Source organism: Perissodus microlepis, chromosome 1 (assembly GCF_051167445.1).
Source record: "Perissodus microlepis isolate ML-2025 ecotype Zambia chromosome 1, ASM5116744v1, whole genome shotgun sequence".
Taxonomy (NCBI): Eukaryota; Metazoa; Chordata; class Actinopteri; order Cichliformes; family Cichlidae; genus Perissodus; species Perissodus microlepis.
Genome location: NC_140461.1, coordinates 29,929,562 through 29,950,339, shown reverse-complemented (window position 1 = coordinate 29,950,339; position 20,778 = coordinate 29,929,562). Strand labels below are relative to the sequence as shown.

Here is a 20,778-nt window from a genome sequence, read left to right as displayed (position 1 = left end):
AATCGATGACATAAAAAACCTCAGAGCTCCAGGAACAGTGACTGAAAAAGAAGAAAAACTGCTTCTGCTTTTTCAAAAGGAAGGACTCTCCTGCTTTCTCACTTGATCATGAGGAGGCGTAGTCTCGTCTTCCTCCACCTTTTCTCTCCCCTTCCTCTCCGATCATCTCTCTATCGGTCTCCCCTCCCTCTTCATCATTTTTCACCCTCACACCCCAACCAGTCACGGCAGTTGACTGTCCCTTCCTGAGTCTGGTTCTGTCAGAGGTTTCTTCCTATTTAAAGGGAGGTTTTCCTCCCCACTGTCACCTAGTGCTTGCTCAGGGGGAATTGTTGGGCTTTTCTCTCCTATCTCTTTCCTCCTTTTTATTTGTTTTTTGTTTTTTTCATTTTTTCATTGAGAACACACGGTAGGGAGATAGGAGGAAACAATAAAGACAAATGAATCTTTTTTTCTCTTACATGCATCAAATCAATGTCTTCATTCAAGAATAATTTAAGGAAACAATGCCAAAATAACACATCTCTAAGTCTTAAAGATAATCCTAAACCAAATAGAAACAGCTCTGCACTGGACTACACCCCCTGTAACTAGGGCCCCTGAAAATAAGCCACTATAACTAGTCTCTATCATGACCTAGCACACAGTAGTCCTTGAAAGCAGTTGCAACTGCTTACTAAATAGCCAGTAGCTCCCCCCACTCCTTTACTATCAAATATTGAAAATGCCTAATTGTGTACATGTTTAAAATGAATAGATTATTTATGTCCCCAAAGCACATTCCCTCCTAGGAACTTGACCATAAAAGGAGGCCAAAAAGACCCAGACTGGTTTTGGCAGTTCCTGGGTGTTGCCAGATGGAGGCCAGGTGCAGTCTGGAGGAGAGGTAAGAAAAAGATTAAACGCAAATCTTTAGGCAGCTCTCTTCATGATTTTAAAAGTATTGTGGCAACAATATACACAAGTTAGATTAAAACCACTGCAATGTGCTTAGAAGTCACATGCCTCCCCGTGACACTGCTCCTGTCCTTTTGTGTTTCAGAGTAGTTTTGCCCTGGTCTCCACCCTCACTACGTCACACACGAGAAGCATCACTGATTACACATCTAGGCTGCAGTTGGGCTAGTTAAGATGGAGGCATCCCCTCATTTGATGCTAGGTAATTGTGCCTCCTGTGGGCGAGTAACCAAAGAAATTGTTGATTTGGCTTTGACCAGTTTTTCTGTGTGCAGATGTCCACTGCTGAATAGGAGAGCTGCAGCTAGACAGAATTACTGGAGAGAGAGATTCTAGAAAGTTTAAACTGCATACCAGATACTACTCACCAATCCCACCATATTAAACTCTGCAGCTTCACTCACAAAAGACGGGCTACATCTGCCAAAACCTGCAATAAACATACTGAACTTTTTGCCTGTGTTCTGCACTTGTGTTCACGTCCAGCCTTCTTGCACAACAGATTCTTTAGTGCTTTTGCAGGTATCAGGTTAGATAGAAATGATTTTTAGACAGTTGTTCCATCAAACTTCAGCAATAGGAAAACATCAGTTAATCTCAATTTCCATAATCTAGAAATTTGAAGTCACTACTCAAGAAATCTCTGTATCACAATCTCTTTATGACTGTGCATGGATAAAGGAAGATAGTCTAGGTCATAGGTGTCAAACTCTGGCCCGCGGGCCAAATTTGGCCCGCAGCCTAATTACATTTGGCCCGCGAAGCCACACCAAATTACTATTAGAGTTGGCCTACTGGTATTATACAGCTAATATATATATTGTTTAGTATTAAGCTTTGCTTGTTCCATATTCAGTTTTTCAGCAAAACGTGTTTGAGTCCATAAGAAAAGATTCATTCTTATATCTGGAGGAATAAATATATTTCAATAAATATTAACGTTAGCCCGCGACTTTGTTCCAGTTTTGAATTTTGGCCCACTGTGTATTTGAGTTTGACACCCCTGGTCTAGGTGTAGCATAGACAGCATGAGCTAGAAAATGAATAAGTTGATTAAGTTAATCTTATTCAAGTAAGAGCAACCTTTTTAAAGGGTAAATTTAACTTGATAAAAACTTCAGCGTATAGGGATGTGCATTTTTTTTTTTTTGCAGAAGTCAAAACCAACCTTCAAAATCTTTGTAAAGAGGACAGTGCTAACCAGTGGTCAATGTTACATGTACAGTATAAGTCTAGAAGATCACAATTTATCTCAGTTCCCCAGTGAAATGGAAAATCCCACCAAACACATAAAAAAAACCTCACATAAACAAAAACAAGTGTCCCAAAGCTGAACCAATGATTTATTTTGTACATCTACATGTACAGCATTTCCAGGAAAACGTGTGTACTAATGCAAAGTGGTTACAAAAATAAAGCACATTCTTACGTAAATATGACATGACAGAAAAACTACACTTACAAATGCTGATTAAGAAAATAAGGGACCATCTCACTTGAATGTCTTTCTGTCATTGTTAGACAAGTTTCTCAAAACAAAAAAGAATGGTTAGCAATCTGCACAAGTTCTGTTCAGTGCTTTATATGTGCACACTTGTACATGTCAGTCACTTTCATGGTTCTAGACAAATCTCTGCAGCAGTTCCCAGTGGTTTCCTTTAGGCCTCCACGTCTGACAAAATAGGACCAAATATATACTCTTGAAGAAACTGACATAAACGTAACTATCATATGTGTCACTGTAGAAAATACTACCACAGCAGAGGTTACATTTTCACACCCTGGACTCACTGTAACAACTTATATCATTTTGTAACGCCTCTGACAAGCTTGTAACCTTGTCAAATCTTCCTCTATCATCTAATACGTAATCTATGATATACCGTTTGAATGTGCTAATACTCCTGGTACATGGCCCCAGTTATCAATAGTGTTTGTTTGATAATATTAAAAAAACCTCTTGAAATAGAACAATTCATTTTAGTGCATCAAAACATTATCTGACATGCATCAATCTGTTAGTGTGGAATGACTCACATATGCCTATCTTCTAATGTAAACTGTAGGCAATGCTACCTTGGGACAGTACCTCCATGTTAAAATAAACAAGAGACATAAATATATATCCCACTGACAGGACGGTGAGTTTTACAGACACTCGTGTCCCTGTTAATCTCTGCTGGATTCTTGCTTTATACCATCTTAAATCAGAAACATAAACAAGGCAATGTACCAGAGAAATGCTGTGGAAATGTGGCGCTTATCATACTGAAGTACTGTACAAGATAAGAGAAGACGATGTCATTAAAAAGACAAAAGAAAAAAAAAATGGACGGAAGTTTCTTGTGTGTTTCAAAATTGTCCTCTCAGTTCCTGCTTATAGAGGTAAAGTGTTCAAAAAGGCAGTCGGGGTCTTTAAAGAGTCTCCCTCTTCATCAAGCTATCGCTTTCGCCTCAGGCAGGAATGCCTCCCAAAACTTTATGAGCTGGAAAACAATCAGAGTGAGAAGAAGACAAAAAGACTATTAAAACATTTTTTTAACAGTAAGATGTTAATCGTTACCGAAGTTTAATAGCCATGTTCGTTATCCTCACAAATACTTGTACATGTTGGATATGATGCTTAATATAGTTAAGTGATTACCCGCTGTTGAGACTGCAGCATTGCTTCCAGGTATTTGATTATCTGGCTCTTGAAGTCCTTGGCTTTCTCTTTCTGAAAAGACAAGAGTTGTCACATCTAAGGTTCAAGCCGGCTGTAGGAATTTCTGGCAGAACTTCCCCTGTTTCTGAGGTCAAAAGGAGCTGAAATCCAGCAACTTTATTGTGAAGAACAATCCACTGTAGCTTTTGGCTTTCATCAGCTATCACAGTACCCTAACATCATTTATTATTACCTGCTCTGCTCTCACATTCATATGAATCAGTGCAATCTGAAGCACTGAATCTGAAGAATGTCAAGAAAAGTGCAGGGATGAAGTGCATGTTTGAAATCAACTATCTTGAGTTCACAATGAAGTTGCTTGTGCTACTGGAAAAACCGTAAGTGTTCACCAGGTTAAATAGATACAGTAGCACTCTTAAAATTCCAGCAGTGACAAAATGAGACAATCATTCTACTTTGATACTAACTTTTGGTGACACATTAAAAGAAACCCTTCCCAACATACCTCAAACCTGAGAACCTCCTTGCGTACAGTCATGCCAATTCTGTCAAAATCTCTCTCGTACTGAGTAACCCTCGCCTCCCACTGACGACACAAAGGGAGAAAAAGAAACAAATCACCACAACTTGCAAAAGATTACAAAACACAAGCTAATAAATACAGAGAGACTACAGATGACTGTCGACATTGACGGAAAAGGGTGAAATCCACTCCTCGTAGTGAAATCAAAGAGGTGATTGAAGTGTAGACTTTCAGCTTTAATTCAAGGTATTATACAATAATATTGTCGTAAGAGTTTATACTGGCTCAAAAGCAGTTGCTGGTTTACTTTGTAAGTTTGAGTTCATGACAAATTGAGGAAAGGTCAGGAATTTGATATCAGTGGTGATGATGCGAGTGAAGGATGCCGTCAACAACAGCTTAGTGGGATGGTAACTGTAGGAGTGGAAAAATAACCAATTCAGTACTTTCCAAAACAGAATGAATAACCTGGCGAGCTACCAGCACCAAAAGAATATGACACACAAAGTGAATTTACACACTAAACTGCTTCACAACATTGGGCCAGCAAACAACACTGTAATGGAAGAATCGAACAAAAAAAACCACAAAACGAAACAAGCCAAAAAAACAGATGTATTTTCTAACAGGTCAATGCAACAACTTGTTAAACCCAAGTGTAGCTGACAACCCACACTTCAAATTAAATTCCTTCAGTGTCGTACTGATGTGAAATCAATTCCACTAACGACAACACTCTAACAGATACCAAACTATATTAGTGTTGGAGCAGTTCAATATTAACCAATGTCAGAAATTGGTGAAAAAGCAGCTTCACAGTGCCATCTTACAAAATAATCCACAACCATACAGCAACTTGTTACATGGATTTTCGGTTTGCAGCTTTTTTTGCAATCTTGCTGACAAAAAGAACTAAATAAATGAACAAAATTACTCTTACATCTCCACTTTGACAAGAAGCTGATAATTTAATAAAAGCAAAGAAAAAAACCCTAAATGTTTATATATTTGAAGAAGCTGACATGTTGGTAATGGGAGTGTCTCCTAAATCAGAACAAGATGACAAAGTATTTTAAATGAAACACTTTTTTGTTTGGGTTCCTGTAACCCGTTTGTCAAACTGGCCTGATCAACAATCTGCTGCAGGAGAAATTTAAAAAGAAAAGAAAAACCTTTGAAGTCCATTTTGGTGTAAACTAAAGACTTTGAGTGCTGCATTAACTGTGTGGTCACTGCCACTGTTACCTCAGTGATCTCTTCTTTGGCCTGCTGCAGTTTGTCAGGTTTGTTGGCCCACAAGAGCTTGGCCTCGGCCTCTCTCTTCTTTTGGAGTGTACTCTGAGCCTCCTGCCACCTCTGCCACGCCCGCATGCGCTGGTCAAAGCAGCCCTGTGGACATCCATTTTTAGATCAGACAGTGGTAGTAGCAACACCTGATCTTTCCACGAAACAGAACAGACAGCTTGTCTGCAGTAAAACTGTGACCTTGCACCATGTTAAAGGTTGGTTACAGATCTAAGGAGAGCCCTTATTGTTGTCGTTACTTCCTCAAGCGGTGCGATTCAAACATAAAGCTGTGCATATCGCATCGCTCACTTGCACAACATTAAATGGCCCTATTCAGACACTTGATTGTACATGTATAGGTTCTTCTGCACTAATGATACTGCCTTCTTTTTTTAAAGATTTTTATGTAAATAACTTCATTCAGTTTATTTAGTTTTACGAGAGAAAGGCAACATAAAATACTCAAAAATTACCAACATCAGGAAATTCTCAAATCTTACTTTCTCTGGGATGTCGCCCTCATTTCCCTCAAGAAATATATTTCTTCCCATCTACTCTATCCTATCTACCATCCTAACAGTACAAGTAGAAGGCTTACCCGCACAGCACCCAGCAGGCGGATGTAGTCACCAAGCAGTTCTGCAAAGATGAAGAAGTCACTGGCTGCCTGCTCCTGATGCAGCTGCTCCATCTTGTCCTCCACCTCTGCCAGCTGCGAAAGGGCCCGTGACAGAGCTGTATTGTCCTCAGAGTTCCCAAGCATGGCCAAACTTTTGGCAAACACTGCTGTGTTCCCACATAGCTCTGGTATTAAAGGCGGAAGCAGAAAATATATTCAGACTACTTGTTTCACCCTGAAAGAACTGAAAGACAGCTGGGCTGAAATGTTTTCTTTCCCTAAATTAATTTGATAAACGATGCAAAGAAAAGCTCAAGTCAATAAAAAGCAGGTGAAGCTCACCTTTCCTGTGAATGACAAGGGAGTCGACCATGACATGAAGCTTCCTGAGCTGTTGCTCCTCATTCTCCACCTCCTGGAACTTGTCCTCGAACCACTGAGAGACACAGAATAAACATCAGCAACCTCTTCATCGTGTTTAGAATGGCAGATCTGTTTGATGCCTTCTGCTGGCTCCACAGATCTATCAGGGTCTGTTCCTACTCATCCTTATGCAAATTTACATTTCGAGGCCACATGTGGAACGGTATGTAAAAACTAAACACTTCAGCCCTCTTTTCAGCCCTTACAGTGTCAGACTCATTCATCTTGATGGTCATCTTGTTGACAGCGTCTGATGCCTTATTGATCATTTTGAGGAAACCTGCTCCACTCAGTGCTTGGGTGTTCACGGCTCTGGGCAACTGAACATAAAGCATTCCAAGAATTATACATTTAAAATTCAGCAGTGACCAGTCAAGTATTTGTCCCATTCCTACTTTTTATATCTTGAAATACTCACGTCTTCTCTTTCCAAGAACTCACGTACATCAGGATCCTGTAGTAAAGATGGGTGAGACACTACTCTCTGAAGATACCTACATAAAGCACAGTGGCATCAGGGATGAAGTGTGTGAAGCAGAAAATGTAATAAAAAAACAACAACAAAGAAACTAGACATGACGTTAATAATGTCACTGTGTAAATCATATATGGATCCACACCTCTCCAGAGCTGCTCTTCTCCTCTCCACAAACTCTACTGATGATGGATCATCCATTCCCACCTTCACTTTGGTCATTCCTGTTGAACCAAATGACACGTGTCACACAGCAGGGACCGGAAAAAAAAAGTGCAGAACCAAAGAAAAAAAACAAATGCCTGGCACCCACCTACAACACTTTTCTCTGGTGGTGGTGGAATGATGCATCCATGGAGTGACTGCTTGACTGACAGCTTTTCATAAAGGCCCAAGAAGTCACTAAAGCGCCTCCTCACAGAGAAGACCTTACTCCTGAACATGGGCAAGGAAGTCTGGTGGAAGATCAGTGACAGGACATGAGAAAGGCACAACAGCAAAAGCTAGTGAAAGCCACGAATTAACACAAGCTGGATTATATACCCTGGTGGATACTTTGTAGGCCACATATGCATTCATGCCATCCCCTAAAGAGGACAAAAACATCACACAATTAGCTACTTTACAATTAATAACATTAGTTTAATCTACAAAATGTAGAAGGTTGTATGATGAAAAAAAAAGAGACTGACCGACTTTCTCTGGGTTTGTGACAGCAACATCCACATCAAAACTGTCCTTGGCCTCTTCCTCTTCCAGCTACAACCAACAAGAAGACAGCAACACAACTCATACCTTGAACACACCTAAGCCTTTGCAGCGCAAGCATTAGAAAAGCATTCACGCTACTAAGATTCTCACAAGTTCTTAGAGGGCTCAGCCGTGGCCTGTACCTGCTCCAAGGAGGTGGGCTGCATGGCTGCGGGGCTCGGAGTGAATGAGGAGGCATGTCGAGGACCAGAGGGCTCCTTCCGAGCGGAGCTGCTGGACTTGTCTGTGCTCAGTTCTACGTTTGCATCTGGAGAAAGAAAGTCTTTTCATTCATGTTCCAGACTTTTTACAGACTGGCTGTCATTTCTTGCTGCAAAAAGTTTCATAAATTCAAATTCAGATTTATTGTGGTAGCTTTTGGTGACCAGCAGCATCTACAACCAGCCTTAAGCCTCTTCTGATGACTGACAGCTTATATCTACTCATAACTGGATTTTCATTTCAATTTTTTGTGAGGTGTGGTTTGGAGGAAAGATAACAGATACTATATGAAACTACCCAGAACAAGCTTTGTGAATTTTGTGAGGGAATCTTGATTTCTGGGAAAAATATTCAGGAAAAAGGCAGACATCTCCCAAACTGGGGTCACAGATGCATGAAAATGGTCAGCTAGTAAGCTGTGGTGTTTAAACAGTGCTCAATTGCAGAGGTGGGAAGTAACGAAGTACAAATACTTCATTACTGTAATTAAGTAGACTTTTCAGGTATCTCGACTTTACTTGAGTAGTTTTTTCCTGACTACTTTTTTACCTTTACGCCTTACATTTTCAAAACAGACTCATTTGGGTAGAGTTATTATTTCGTCACTGCGAAGCTCCAAACATCAAACTGATTTGACCCTAAACAGAAACACGTGGAAGGCAACCCTGTTCATTTATTCATCACCAGAGGATGTTGCATAGAAATAGACAAAAGAGGCAAAACTGTGCTATAGTCTGGGATTAAAGTGGGCCAGTGGGGTTTTTTTGTGTTTTTTTTGCCACAACACCGGAACGACTGCGGGTGTCAGTGAGTTGCAATTGCAGTACTTCAACATCTAGCTAGCCCTACTGAAGACAAAAGGTTTGGCGCACAGTGTATTGCTAGCTGAAGGTCCAGCTGCTGTATTTCAAAGGGAGAGAAAAGAAAGAGCTAACTTCACTCAGATATGAAAGAAAAGTTGCATAAAAATCATTTGCAGGTTAGTGTATTATAAACAGGTTAGTTTGTTGTACTGTGATAATTTAAAGTAAAGAACAGTGTGTGACAGTGGTCAGAGTTAGGTACATCGAGGGTAGCAGGGAAGAATCTGAAGTTAAACTGATGATGCTTCGGTCATCGAATTCCACCTTCATTCCCCTGTACAGTGTCTAATATGACGACAGCATAAACAGTGTATTGTCAGTGTAGAGGATGGAAATGAGCCAGAACAACTCAAACTTAAACAACTGTTAAATTCAGGTGTGTAAATCCACAAAGAGCACCTCAGCAGCAGGAGTTATACAGTTCACCTGATCACAGTCTGCATATTAAGAACATCTACTGGAGCTCTCAATAGAAATTATTTTGAGTTGTGTTTCTTTTCCCATATTAAGTCATCACAACTGATTTTAGAGCTCCTGCTGAATCCACTTTAATCTCTTCCCTACTCCCAAAAATTTCTGTTCATCTAGACGTAGCATTTTCAGTATGAGAAACGTTTCCTCACTCATCCAAGTGACCTGCAGTCAGCTGAGACTGAAGAAGTCACTTGGACAAGTGACAAAACTTTTCTCCCCCTAAAAACGCTATGTACAGATGAACAGAATCAACTCTTTGGGATTTCCTTACCTGGATGATTGAGCATGCATCAGACTCTTCCCTACTCATTTTCCTGTTTAGAGTCAAAGCCATCCTCTATAATTTCCCCTTCTCTTCATTGAGCTACTTTTATTCTCTTACTTTGAGTACATTTCATACCCTGTACTTTATTACTTTTTCACTTCTACTTGAGTAAAGAAGTTGAATCGGTACATCTTTTCTAACACTAGTATCTACTGCTGTAGTCCATCTGCTTCGAGGTCTTATGTGTTGTGCATGCACACCTTGGCTGTAATGAGTGATTATTTGACTTGTTATTGCCTTCCTATCAATATGCAGCAGGGCCATTTTCCTCTGATCCGGTCGGATCTGCAGTTTTTGAAATACTCTGAACTTTCTGGCACCAACTACTATGCCACATAAACTTAAATCATCAACATGTTTGCATAATCTTGAGTTGAGTAAAGCAAGCTGTCACCATGCTTGTTTGTTGTTGTTGTTGTAGTATTATGTTATCTGTGCAAGATCGCCATGAAAAATGATACAGCCAAGAGCAAGAAGCTGTGGATGCTGCAGAGTCACGAGTGAACTGGCAGATGTTGTTAGGGGGAAGTGTGTCCTCACCAGCAAACAGATCGTTGTCATCGTCGGAGTGAACTCCGTTGGCCTTGGCCGCTGTGCTGCTGGCCGCCTCCTCCTCGCTGAACAGATCTGAAGGCTCCTCGCTGACGCGGTCGGGCTGAGAAACTCCCCGGCTCACAGACACGGGGTTACTCTGCAGACAACCACCACAGAGACGAGCTGTCATTACAGTTTGCAGACCGTTAGGACAGGGGCTGATAAGCAGGGTGGAGTCATGTGACTAACGGAGCTCGCCAAATTTTTATTTATTAATTCTGCTAAAACGATAAGTAAGAGGGGCTTGACTGTGAACGAAGCCAGCGTTTTAATTAACAATTAACCAACGGGAACAGGCCGAACAAGACAAAAGCAGTGATAAAACCTATTACTTGGTAATAAAGAGAGGCCAATTTTAACTCTCAGCCAACTCCGGACACCTTTACAAATCACTTTCGCTGCTTCCAAAGAAAACCTGCCCGTATTTCGCGACTGTCCGTCAAAGCCTCAGCGTTTCGGGATGCCCTGAATGCAGGTCAGTTGAGATATAAAAAAAATGCAGGCTTTCTGACTCTGACTTAATGCAAACCTAAAAACACACGTCAATTTGTTACTGGTGTCACCGAAGCGGGAACCTACGTTACTAACGAAGATGTCCTCGCCCTCGTCGCTGTCCGCGTCTGCCATGTCACACAATCCCGGCTCTGACTCCTCTGCTGTGGGGAAAGGAGGTGGGTTCCGATCCGAGCTAGCCGCCATATTCCCTGTTGTGAGCACAACTGGCGTCCCGGAAGTGAAGGGGGGGGGCGGGCGGTTGAGCGGCTGCAGCGACACCTGCCGGTCACTTGGTCACATTACAGCCTCCGAAACCACTGCCACGTTGTAACGCAAGAGAAACAGTGTCTTTGATTTCAGATTGCAGATTTTTGCTGAGAGTGTGCTTCTTAGACAAATATCTAAAAACAACCCCCCCCCAAAAACAAACAAAATTTCCAAACTGTTTGCTTATTTGGCACCGTGAACAATGTCTACTATGTCAAAATATGTAATTTTATGTTCCTCGCAAAAGTTTGTGCATGACCGTTAAAGTTTACTTAAAGTTTACTGTATGCGGCTTAAAAGCGCATGCTGACCGTAAACTACATCTCCCACAATGCATTTCGATTGTTTGAACCTCAATGCCCATGGTACCAGGAGCTAGAGGGACATGAGGTACCGCCAGATCTGTTATTTGATTATAGACATGTGTGGTATCCACAGAAACGTCAAAGACCAAAGACCACCAAAAAAGCAAAAACGGCTTAACGATTAACAAGCAGCTAAACAGATTCCGCAAAAAGATGTAAACACAAAGCCGGATCCCACCTACAGGATATGCCCATAGGGTGTGAAAAGCTGACATCCCACAGATTCCGAAACGGCAGGTTTTGTCACCCTCCAACCAAAACTCACTGAATCAGCAGCAAAACAAGACCACTACACTTCACGTTTGAAAAACACTGTAATGAATTTCCACTTACTTTGCCTGCCTTGTTTCCACCCATAAAATCGCACTTCCTTCACAGCCCCATCTCTCAGTGTGCTTCAAGACCATAGTTTCCCAAGAAAATTCTCTATTTTCTGCCTTATTTGCTTGCTTATTACGCACCAATCTACCGTTGTATACAGTGTTGTCGGTCTCTGCCCTCACCACTACCACCACCACCGCCCCACACACACACACAAATTATATCTGACAAGAAAGCCTAATTTCTGCAGTTCAGCGCCAAAGAAATTTCAACTTTCATAATTTATACCAAATTGCGAAACGCTTAGCTATGTCTGTAATAAAACCTCTGTAACGTTGTGAAAAACGGATTTTCCACTTTCTACTATAGAAATCTGTTTTTTTATGACTACAGTTTAGAAACAACAACAACCACACAACAAGGAGAGTCTGGGCAATGAGCTACCGGAACGTCTCTTGTAATTGTACACATTTATATCTTACAATTTAAGTCCAAAGAGTCATGCTGACAGAGTTCTTTCTTTGTCACAGCAGCTCTTTCTTTAACATGTAGAAAAACAGTTAAATGTGTGACTTCTTTACATTGACAGAAAGGGCAGTTTCACTGGTCCTGCCGCTTAAGATCCAAGTGGGCTGTATGTGGCCCGCAATGTAAAATTAGTTTGACACTCCTGGTCTAGATTCAGGTGACATGATTTTACCTGTTCAAAGGTGTAATTCCCATAGGAGTGCACTTACCACGTGACCGCTGATGATCAAATGTCAGTGTTATGTGGCTAGATCAGAGGGCAAAAACTGAACTTATTAACCTGAAGGCTGGGTGTTTGTACTGAACTGTTGCATTAGACTGTTTTAGTAGTAGTGAAGCAGTAGCAGGAGACTGTCAGGCAGATGGTGGTGTTCTGCAATTCAGAGCACTTTGTTTCTTAAATGTCTAGAACAGGGATGTAAAACTCATTTTACATTATGGGCCACATGCAACCCACTTTGATGTCAAGTGGGCTGGACATGTTAAACTCACCTTTGTGTCAGCGTGCAATTTCAACAATATATCTCAGTTTTTATACATGATATAGAAAAGTTACTGTACAGACAGCTCATTGCACAGACTTTTCTGTAATTATAAAACAAAGCTTTTGTTGATTTACAAGAAATAACCTGTTTTTTTCTTTTACCTTAGTGTAGTATGAATACTCATGAGTGAGGTCTTCATTCGCAGCAATGCTATAAAAAAACGATTAAAATACAGTTAAAAGTCTAAAACCTCGGCGTCCTTCACTTGTTCCAAAGCTATACAGTGGGCTGAACCCGAGCCTTTGTTGGGCCGATTTTGGCCCCCACCCTCATGTTTGACATCTTATCTAGACTATATAATATTTATCTGGTCTGAGATGAACATAGACAAGATATCACAGTTTGCAACTCTTTGAGTAAAGTATTTTTAGCCTATATATTTTCTTTTTAGTGGGTCATTTTTCTACATGTCTTTGCCAGATCGTAATATTTCCCAATACCTAGTTTATGCACACTCTTACAAAGGCTTTTTGTACTGGCTTTGCACGCTTGGACTGTCCTCTCAGTGGAGATCAAAACAAGTAGTTTTATTTTGCTTTTTTTTTGCTGCGAATGCTGCAGAAAACAGCAAAAAGCATGACTAATAGACATGTTCTTTTTTAAGTAAAATCCACAGCTTTAAAAATGCAAAAATAGAGAAATTTCATCATAACTGCACTGACTGTGGAAAAAATGACTTTCCATCAGCTGACCTCACAGGATGTTGTCACATCTATAGATGGAAGAATTTTTGTCACGTGTACATAGATTCAGGTTCACACTGTGAATAAAACCCAAATGTTTTTCCCTATCATGTGAGGTGAATCCATCTCATAATAACCACATGATAGAGTACAAACTGACATAGGCAATCCTTTTCTATGGATTGTTAAATTTATGAGGTGAAATGACAGCTGCCCTGCTTTTTTAATGAAGGATTTCAATGTTGTAAATCAAGCCTGAATAGCAATCTTTGACCTGTACTTTTACCGAAAGATATTTATCCCCCCCCCCCCTCCTCAAAATGTAAAGCCCAAGGTTAGAGACTCTTCGGTGTTCACTCATCTCTGGAGTATGTATGTATACCAATGCTACCTGTCGGGCGTCATGTCTGATGAAAAGAAGACGAGCAGACACGGTTACTTTGTTAGTATTCATAATTGTTTGTATACACAATGTATAGGAGCACCAATAAAAAAAACATCTTTTTTTTCCTCTTTTTTTTGTCCAAACATTTTTTCCGACATTTTTTAAAAAGCCACAGATTTTTTTTTCTCCATTTCTACAGAAAGCAAAGAAAGCTCTGTACATGAACAAGCAACAACAGAATTCCTCATCGTGAGCTGCAGAGTATAAACCGCCTGGCCGCTCAATCCATATCATCTCTGAAGCAAAAAAACAAAAATAATAATAATAATAAACATTTTAAAAAAAAGAAAAAAAAAAGACCAGCTGCCTGCTGCTTACCTAGGACACTACGTTACACAAACAGCTTTCGATATTTAAAACACAAGATATGTAAGAAATGTACTTTCCAAAAATTGTGAAAAAGTGCAATACAGGTTCAACTGTTTACAACTCAATAGATTATTTCCCAAATGGAGTCCGCTCCTCTTTCTCCCGCTTTTGTCCTCCAACCCCCACCCTGGTCCCTCCCGACGTGCCGCCCCACAAAAACTTGTTCCTTGTTTGTATCCATAGTTAAAATCTCTTACAGTTATATTGACATTCATGACGATGTACATGTATGAGAAACATGGTATTCACAAAAGTAGAGCAAATTACTATGATCGCAAATGACAAGTTTCTTTGGGTAAGAGGGTAATGAAAAACTAGTTTCTTTTTTTTTTTTCCTTTTTTTTTAAATATTGGATTTGTGTATAGAACAAGCTTCTTTTTTTCTTCATACAAAACCATGTAAAAAAAACAAAACAAATTGGGAGTCCCCTTCAAAAAGGCCAACATCTTTGCATCTGATAACATTTGTAGAAGAACCACGGTGATGGAAAAACAGCAAACACACTCCTGCGCTGCCGGGGATCGGGGATGCACGCACACACACGTGGTTCAGCAGTACAGATGCTTGAAACCAAATATTGTTTTTTTGTAAAACAACACACACATTCGACTTAACTTCTGGTATAAAACACAGCTCGACTGTTGCTGTAGATGTTTTTTTTGTAATTTAGGTGGGGTGGGGGACCAGCGCCCTGAGTCCTCGGTACCCCTGACCTGCGAGGAGATCCTGTCAAGTCCCACTGAACGATGAAGAAGCAGCTGCCGATGGTGACAGCTGAGTGACACCATCCACGCAGAGCAGAGTCGTCTCCACGGCGCCGACATACCTGCGCGTTGGTAAGGCTTTTTTTTTTTTTTTTTTTTTTTTTTTTTTTTAAACGGAGCTCCCGTGACAAACCAAAAACTGGAAAACACTTTCATGTACAAAGGGTGGCAACGCGACCTCAGAGAAGAATGTACTGTAGAAACGCACCAGGTCTCTCTTTCCTCTGCTGATATGAAAAACTGAGCTTCAGGACTCATTCATTATCCCACTTCCATCCCAAATAATAATAATAATAATAATAATAATGAAATGATGGGAAACATTAAAAAACATCAACAAACAAACAAAAAACATATGTACATGTTTATAAGGATATTTATGTAAAAAATAATACAATAACATAAAAAAAACAATGAAAAGTCATATGACACATGGGTAAAAGACAAAAGAAAAGTTGATGAATAATGTAGGCTTGGTAAAGAGGAGGAGGAGGCTGAAATCCAACGTTCACTTCACTGAAACTGTCCAATAGATATACAAAATGCACAAAGAAAACACTAATCAAACAAACACTGTGTGTAGACTGTGCCGCATGAGCACCATACATCAAAAACCAGCATATTTTTTGGACTTGACACTGAATCAACCGTCTCAAGCGAGAGCGTTCGGCACCGAAAAACAAACAAACAAACAAAAAAAAAAGACTACCATTTTTGCTGAGGAAAAAAAAAATTCACAATCTTCCGGTTGAAAGCGACCAATGTTTGTTTGTTTTTATTTTTCCTTTTTAAAAGTTTATAGTCTCTGAGAATGGTTCTTCATATAAAGATGAAGTTGTCTCACTTTTTCTTCCCTCTCATGGCAATCTCCTTCCTGAGACTGAGCAAGGTAAGCCGGGGAAAAAAGGAAAAAGTAATTCCTACGTTTCAGTCTGGAAGTTTTGTTTTTCTCTGCAGGGGGAGACGCGAGAGTTTTTTTTTCTTTTTCGTGGGGATGAGAAGCCATTTTGTGTCCAGCAGCCTCTGGCTCCGAAGGTTTTGTTGATTTGTTTTGTATCGTTTGGTTGTGTTTTTTTCTTTAGGGTGTGTGACTTTCTGTATGTGTGTGTGGGGGGTGACAGAGAGTGTGTGGTTGTGTGTGTGTCTGTCTGTGTGTGGTGTTTTGGTGCAAGTGCATGCTCATGGCGCTGTGGTGATGGCGTTCAGGTCCTTCATCAGGCCCTCGAGGTGGGCCATCTCCTCGGTCAGCTCGTCGGGCTCGTAGCTCTGGGGGAGAGGAACAGGGTTACTGCGGGGGGCGGGGGAGGGGCAGGGGGGGAGGGAGGCAAGCACCTGGAAGGAGGGAAGGAAGAGAGCAGAGGAAAGGAAAGGAGAGGAGAGGATCAGTCAGGGATCTTTCACAGAGGACAGGGAGGAGTTTGGCAAAGGGGGCGCATGGGTGAGGTGAGGCGAGCTGGAGGGGGGGGCTGGGTGGATCAATGAAACTGAAGGGTCGGAAAAGGACAAAAACAGAAAGAGGCAGCAGACAAAAGCACGACGTCGAGGAAAAAAACCAAGAGAAGCCGACACCAACATACGGTCAACAGCCAATCAAGGCAGAGAGAAGGTTCAATGGCAAAAAATTAAAAATCATTCCAGTTATGGGGTTTTTTTGGTTTTTTTTGTTAAGATCGGTAGTTAACGGTTAAATGAAATGACCAAAGGAGAGCCGACAACGCCACAAAAAAAAGAATAAGTAAAAACATGGTGAGATTGAATTTGGAAAGAATACAAAAAAAGAAAAACAGAGAGAGAGAGAACAAACAGAAAATGTGGTTAAAACCAATGTTCAGCTGAAAGTAACTGTATCATCCAGTGCCCAAAGTAAACCTGACATGGATTTGGAAGGAATGTGATTGGTATCATTTAAAAAAAACAACCCAAAAGAAGCAGCAAAAATAATATCAAATATTCACCACCATCATCAGGCCTACCAAAAAAAAATCAGACTGCCTTACTACAAGCAGCCAGTGTGGGGCGCTGTACTCACGCTGTCTACATCTTCTAGCATCTTGCTGGTCTCTGGTACATCGGGGGCGTTGGGCACGGTGACCACCATCGGTGTTCGTGTCCTTCCTAGTGTTCCGATGGAGGCTGTTTTCACAACATGCGGGTGAGTGGGAGGCCCTGAGTGAAGAAAGGTCACACGAAAATACTACATTCAGTGAATGCAACACACACCAGTGCTTTAAAAAAAAATTTTTTTCAGCTCGCAAAGACTTTTTAAAAATTCTGATTCAACTCTGTTTAGCTTGGTGGGTGTCAGTGATATGAGGGCTCACCGGTCTGAGTGAGCAGGGGAGTGCTGGGCAGGGCGGGAGACTCATAGGATGGGTGGCTGGAGGCTGGGATTGCAGGTACAGCGAAGCTCTTGAGAGGGTGGGCGTGGGCATGCGGGTGAGCTGAGCGGAGTGGGGGCAGGTTGCTGGAGTAGCTAGGCTCCTCCTCTGTGGTGGTGGAGCCGTGGTAGCTGCCCTCTGGGTCAGCCAGGATCTCTGAGGGGCAGGAGGCTTGGGAGGAGGCGGTGGCAGGAGGGGCGGGCTCAGAGCTGGGAGTATTCCTCACAGACTCTGGAGAGGAGGCAGCAGGTGGGGACAGTCAGAATACGGGTTTGCAGGATTAAAACATTTTTCGGCATGCCAGTGCCTGCCAACCGGCTTGTAGAAAGTTACCAAGAAAATGTCATAATTAATAATTAAAGCTGGAATTTTAGGCTTTCATTTTTGGGTTTGCTGTCTCCAATCTAAATATCTGTCATGGAACTTTCTATTTGTGAGTCTGTACACGAGAAGATGAGAAACCTGTCTTATTTAGAATCCTGTAAATATACATATGAACATTACATCATTCAGGTTTCAGTTCATCCTATCCCAGTGGTCTTTTCTTTGTGTTTACATCTCACAGTATCCCAGTTCTATAGCAATATCCAGGTTCCTCAAAACATGAATAAGAACATGCAAACATCTTAAGTGTTAAAAAAATAAAATAAAAAGAAACTAGGAAAAAAATTTTCAAAAGCTCAGTAGCAATAAAAAGCAAACATCTTAACATTTCTGAAGCTGCAACTTGTGGTCTACCTTTATAAATGACTTCAGGTCAGTTGAACACCAGTTCAGCCTTCTATTTTTCTTTCACTATAACTAGTTATTTGTGCATTATACTGCCAAAAGTATTCACTCACACATCCAGATCAGTTCAGGTGTTCCAATCAATTCTGTGGTCACAGGTGTATAAAATCAAGCACCTATGCATGAAGACTGCTTCTACACACATTTGTGAAAGAGTGGGCAGCTCTCAGGAGCTCAGTCATAGGTACTGTGATAGGGTGCCACCTGTGCAAGTCCAATCGTGAAATTTCATCGCTGCAAAATATTCTACAGTCAACTGTGCTACTATAAAAATATGGAAATGATTAGACATGGTACAGACCTCCAAACTTCATGTGACTTTCAGATTAGCTCAAAAGCAGTGTGTAGAGAGCTTCGTGGAATGGGTTTCCATGGCCAGGAGAATGGGACTTGTCTAACTGCATTGTGCCAAGTGTAAAGTTTGGTGGAGTGGGGATTATGGTGTGCGGTTGTATTTTTTTAGGAGTTGGGCTCAGCCCCTCAGTTCCAGTGAAAGGAACTCTTAATACTTCAGCATACAAAGCTATTTTGTACCATTTCATACTCCTGACTTTTTTGGAACAGTTTGGGGACGGCCCCTTCCTGTTCCTGTTCCCTTCCTGCAACATGACTGCGCACTAGCGCATAAAGCCCAAAAAGACATGGATGAGAACTTGACTGCCCTGCACAGAGTCCTGACCTCAACCCCACAGAACACCTTTAGGATGAATTAGAGCGGAGACTGCAACTCAGGTCTTCTCATATAACAGTGTCCGACCTCACAAATGATCTTCTGGAAGAAGAAACACTCCTAAACCTTTTCGAAAGCCTTCCCAGAAGAGTTGAAGCTGCAATAGGGTGGAGCAACAATATATTAAACCCTATGCATTAAGAAGCTCATATCCATGTGAAGGGAGACGTGTGAATACTTTTGGCAATATAGTGTATCCGACTGCATTCCCTTGTTTATCTTGGTAAAGAGCACAGCCAGTATATTAGGAAGGAAAGCAAGAGTGGTTAGTAACACTATGGAGAACTCAAATATGAACATAAGGTGGTAGCGGCATGGGAATGAATAAGCAAATGACAAATCAGTGAGTGGTTATGACATAAGGTAAGAGTGCCCTTGTCCTCTTTGTTACTCCTCGTGTTGTCCAGCAGGGGGCAGTGTCTCACCTGTGGAGTCCACCCTGTCTAGATGCGAGATGGGGGTGCAGGTGTGCGGGCGTGGGTACCCGCTGCCCTGGTGGTAGAGGTAGCTGCGTGTCGCCGACGACAGGCTGCCCATGTGATAATAGTGGTGATGGTTATCGAGGGAATGGATGGGGTGAGCGCTAATCACGGCTGTGAATGGAAATGGACATGAATACACGGACACACAAACACAACAAGATGTTTAACCAACTGGTGATGAGGATGATGATGATGAGATGTACACATGCAGTTTTCTGTGACACACACACACTTCAATATTCTCTGTCAGCTTAGTCACTAAACCAAAAAATCCCCAGAAACATTAACATGTCACGAGAAGCATGAAATGTTTTCTAATTAGACAACCACGAGGAACATTTGGAAGTTGTTAACTTAAGAGTTTGTGTGCTCTAGTTTCATATTGTTTTGTGAGGAGTTTCCAAATCGACTGCACAAACACACACACACACGCACACACTTACGCTGAGGCGGCTGCGCATCAAAAGGCATCATCATTTTAGGCCTCATCCCTCGTCGGCCTGCTAGTGTAGACATGCTGTCCTCTGATTCGTGGCCTAAAAGGTACGGTGGACACCAGCCAATCAGAAAGAGCTGCTACCCTATTGATTGTCGGGGTTTTTTTTTCCCCTTTTATTAACGATCCGTCTGATCTCAGGATCCTTAATCAATGCACTAATTGGGTTTTGATTGTATCTTTAAATGTCACAGTTACATTGAGTAGCTTTACTGTACTTGCAGAAACCTGCGTCATGACGAGTAATGGGCAGCATGTATGAAAAGCATGAAATGTTTTGCATGATAATCACAGGAAAACAACAGTAATTGAACAGGTGTTGACTCATGACACAAAAACCAGCATCTGAAACTCTTCAGGACTCCTCCAGCAACCTCCTGAAAGCAAACCTGAGGATATTAGCTCATTCCTGCCTGAAAATCATCGTTTTTTAAGTCACACTCTTAAAATGTAGTTTTCTGTCTGCAGCCAAACTAGAGATGTCTACTCAATGTTATTATGCATGTAAGCTCATGCAGCAAGGGTGGCATTTCGCTTTGATCTCTTTTCCCAAAACATCACATTTTAAGTCTCCGCCTTGAGCAAGACTGACCACGGTAGGAGTTGCGCCTCTGCTGCAGGTGGGGGTTGCTCTCCAATCCGCTGTCAGCAGGGGTGATGTCCTGTGAGGTGCGGGGAATGGGGGTTTCAGTCATGACTGGGTTGGGGTCTGGCGACTTGTCCATGGGTTTAAGCTCCAGCCTCTCGTGGTGAATCCAAAGATCGGGTGGCTTCAGGTCTTTGGAGTTCCCCTTGTATTTGTGAGAGCCGTTGGAAGATTTTGAGGCAGCCCGCTTTCTATCGGAGAGAACACAGAGCTGTTAGCGACAGCAGCAAAACAGTCAAAGATACTGGAGGGAGCTGATCTGTAGGTTAATAAAACAGAGTGAGAAGATCTATATTA

The 20,778-nt window shown here is 41.5% G+C and overlaps 2 protein-coding genes across 12 annotated transcripts in view; both read right to left on the bottom strand.

Moving 5' to 3' along the window:
- Nucleotides 1-2,274: 2,274 nt before the first annotated feature.
- Nucleotides 2,275-10,906, bottom strand: LOC146394052 (sorting nexin-1-like). The gene is made up of 15 exons (XM_084942999.1): nucleotides 10,757-10,906; nucleotides 10,124-10,274; nucleotides 7,843-7,967; nucleotides 7,642-7,708; nucleotides 7,493-7,536; nucleotides 7,263-7,404; nucleotides 7,095-7,173; nucleotides 6,893-6,968; nucleotides 6,681-6,794; nucleotides 6,394-6,487; nucleotides 6,031-6,236; nucleotides 5,391-5,534; nucleotides 4,128-4,208; nucleotides 3,602-3,673; nucleotides 2,275-3,443 (listed from the first exon to the last, which is right to left on the bottom strand). Exons 1-15 carry the CDS (start codon nucleotides 10,874-10,876, stop codon nucleotides 3,393-3,395), a joined length of 1,566 nt encoding a protein of 521 aa, XP_084799125.1. The 5' UTR covers nucleotides 10,877-10,906; the 3' UTR covers nucleotides 2,275-3,392.
- Nucleotides 10,907-13,816: 2,910 nt separating this feature from the next.
- The window catches only part of neo1a (neogenin 1a), a 161,725-nt gene continuing 154,763 nt past the window's right edge, over nucleotides 13,817-20,778 (bottom strand). For 7 of the 11 annotated variants that reach the window (XM_084942100.1, XM_084942190.1, XM_084942268.1 and 4 more), the window contains 5 exons: nucleotides 20,428-20,672; nucleotides 19,783-19,875; nucleotides 17,282-17,569; nucleotides 16,990-17,126; nucleotides 13,817-16,292 (listed from right to left, as the gene is read on the bottom strand). In XM_084942100.1, the coding sequence (XP_084798226.1) occupies nucleotides 16,140-16,292; nucleotides 16,990-17,126; nucleotides 17,282-17,569; nucleotides 19,783-19,875; nucleotides 20,428-20,672 (916 nt within the window). In that variant the 3' untranslated portion in view covers nucleotides 13,817-16,139. The other 4 variants (XM_084942866.1, XM_084942577.1, XM_084942777.1 and 1 more) reach the window with 4 other exon arrangements.

Excerpts from the sequence above, each read along its gene's own strand:
- LOC146394052 (XM_084942999.1), bottom strand. The coding sequence starts at position 10,876 with ATGGCGGCTAGCTCGGATCGGAACCCACCTCCTTTCCCCACAGCAGAG. Across the intron at positions 7,709-7,842 it reads AGCCCACCTCCTTGGAGCAG|CTGGAAGAGGAAGAGGCCAA; the intron begins GTACAGGCCACG and ends TGTTGGTTGTAG. Across the intron at positions 6,237-6,393 it reads CCTTGTCATTCACAGGAAAG|AGCTATGTGGGAACACAGCA; the intron begins GTGAGCTTCACC and ends CTTTAATACCAG.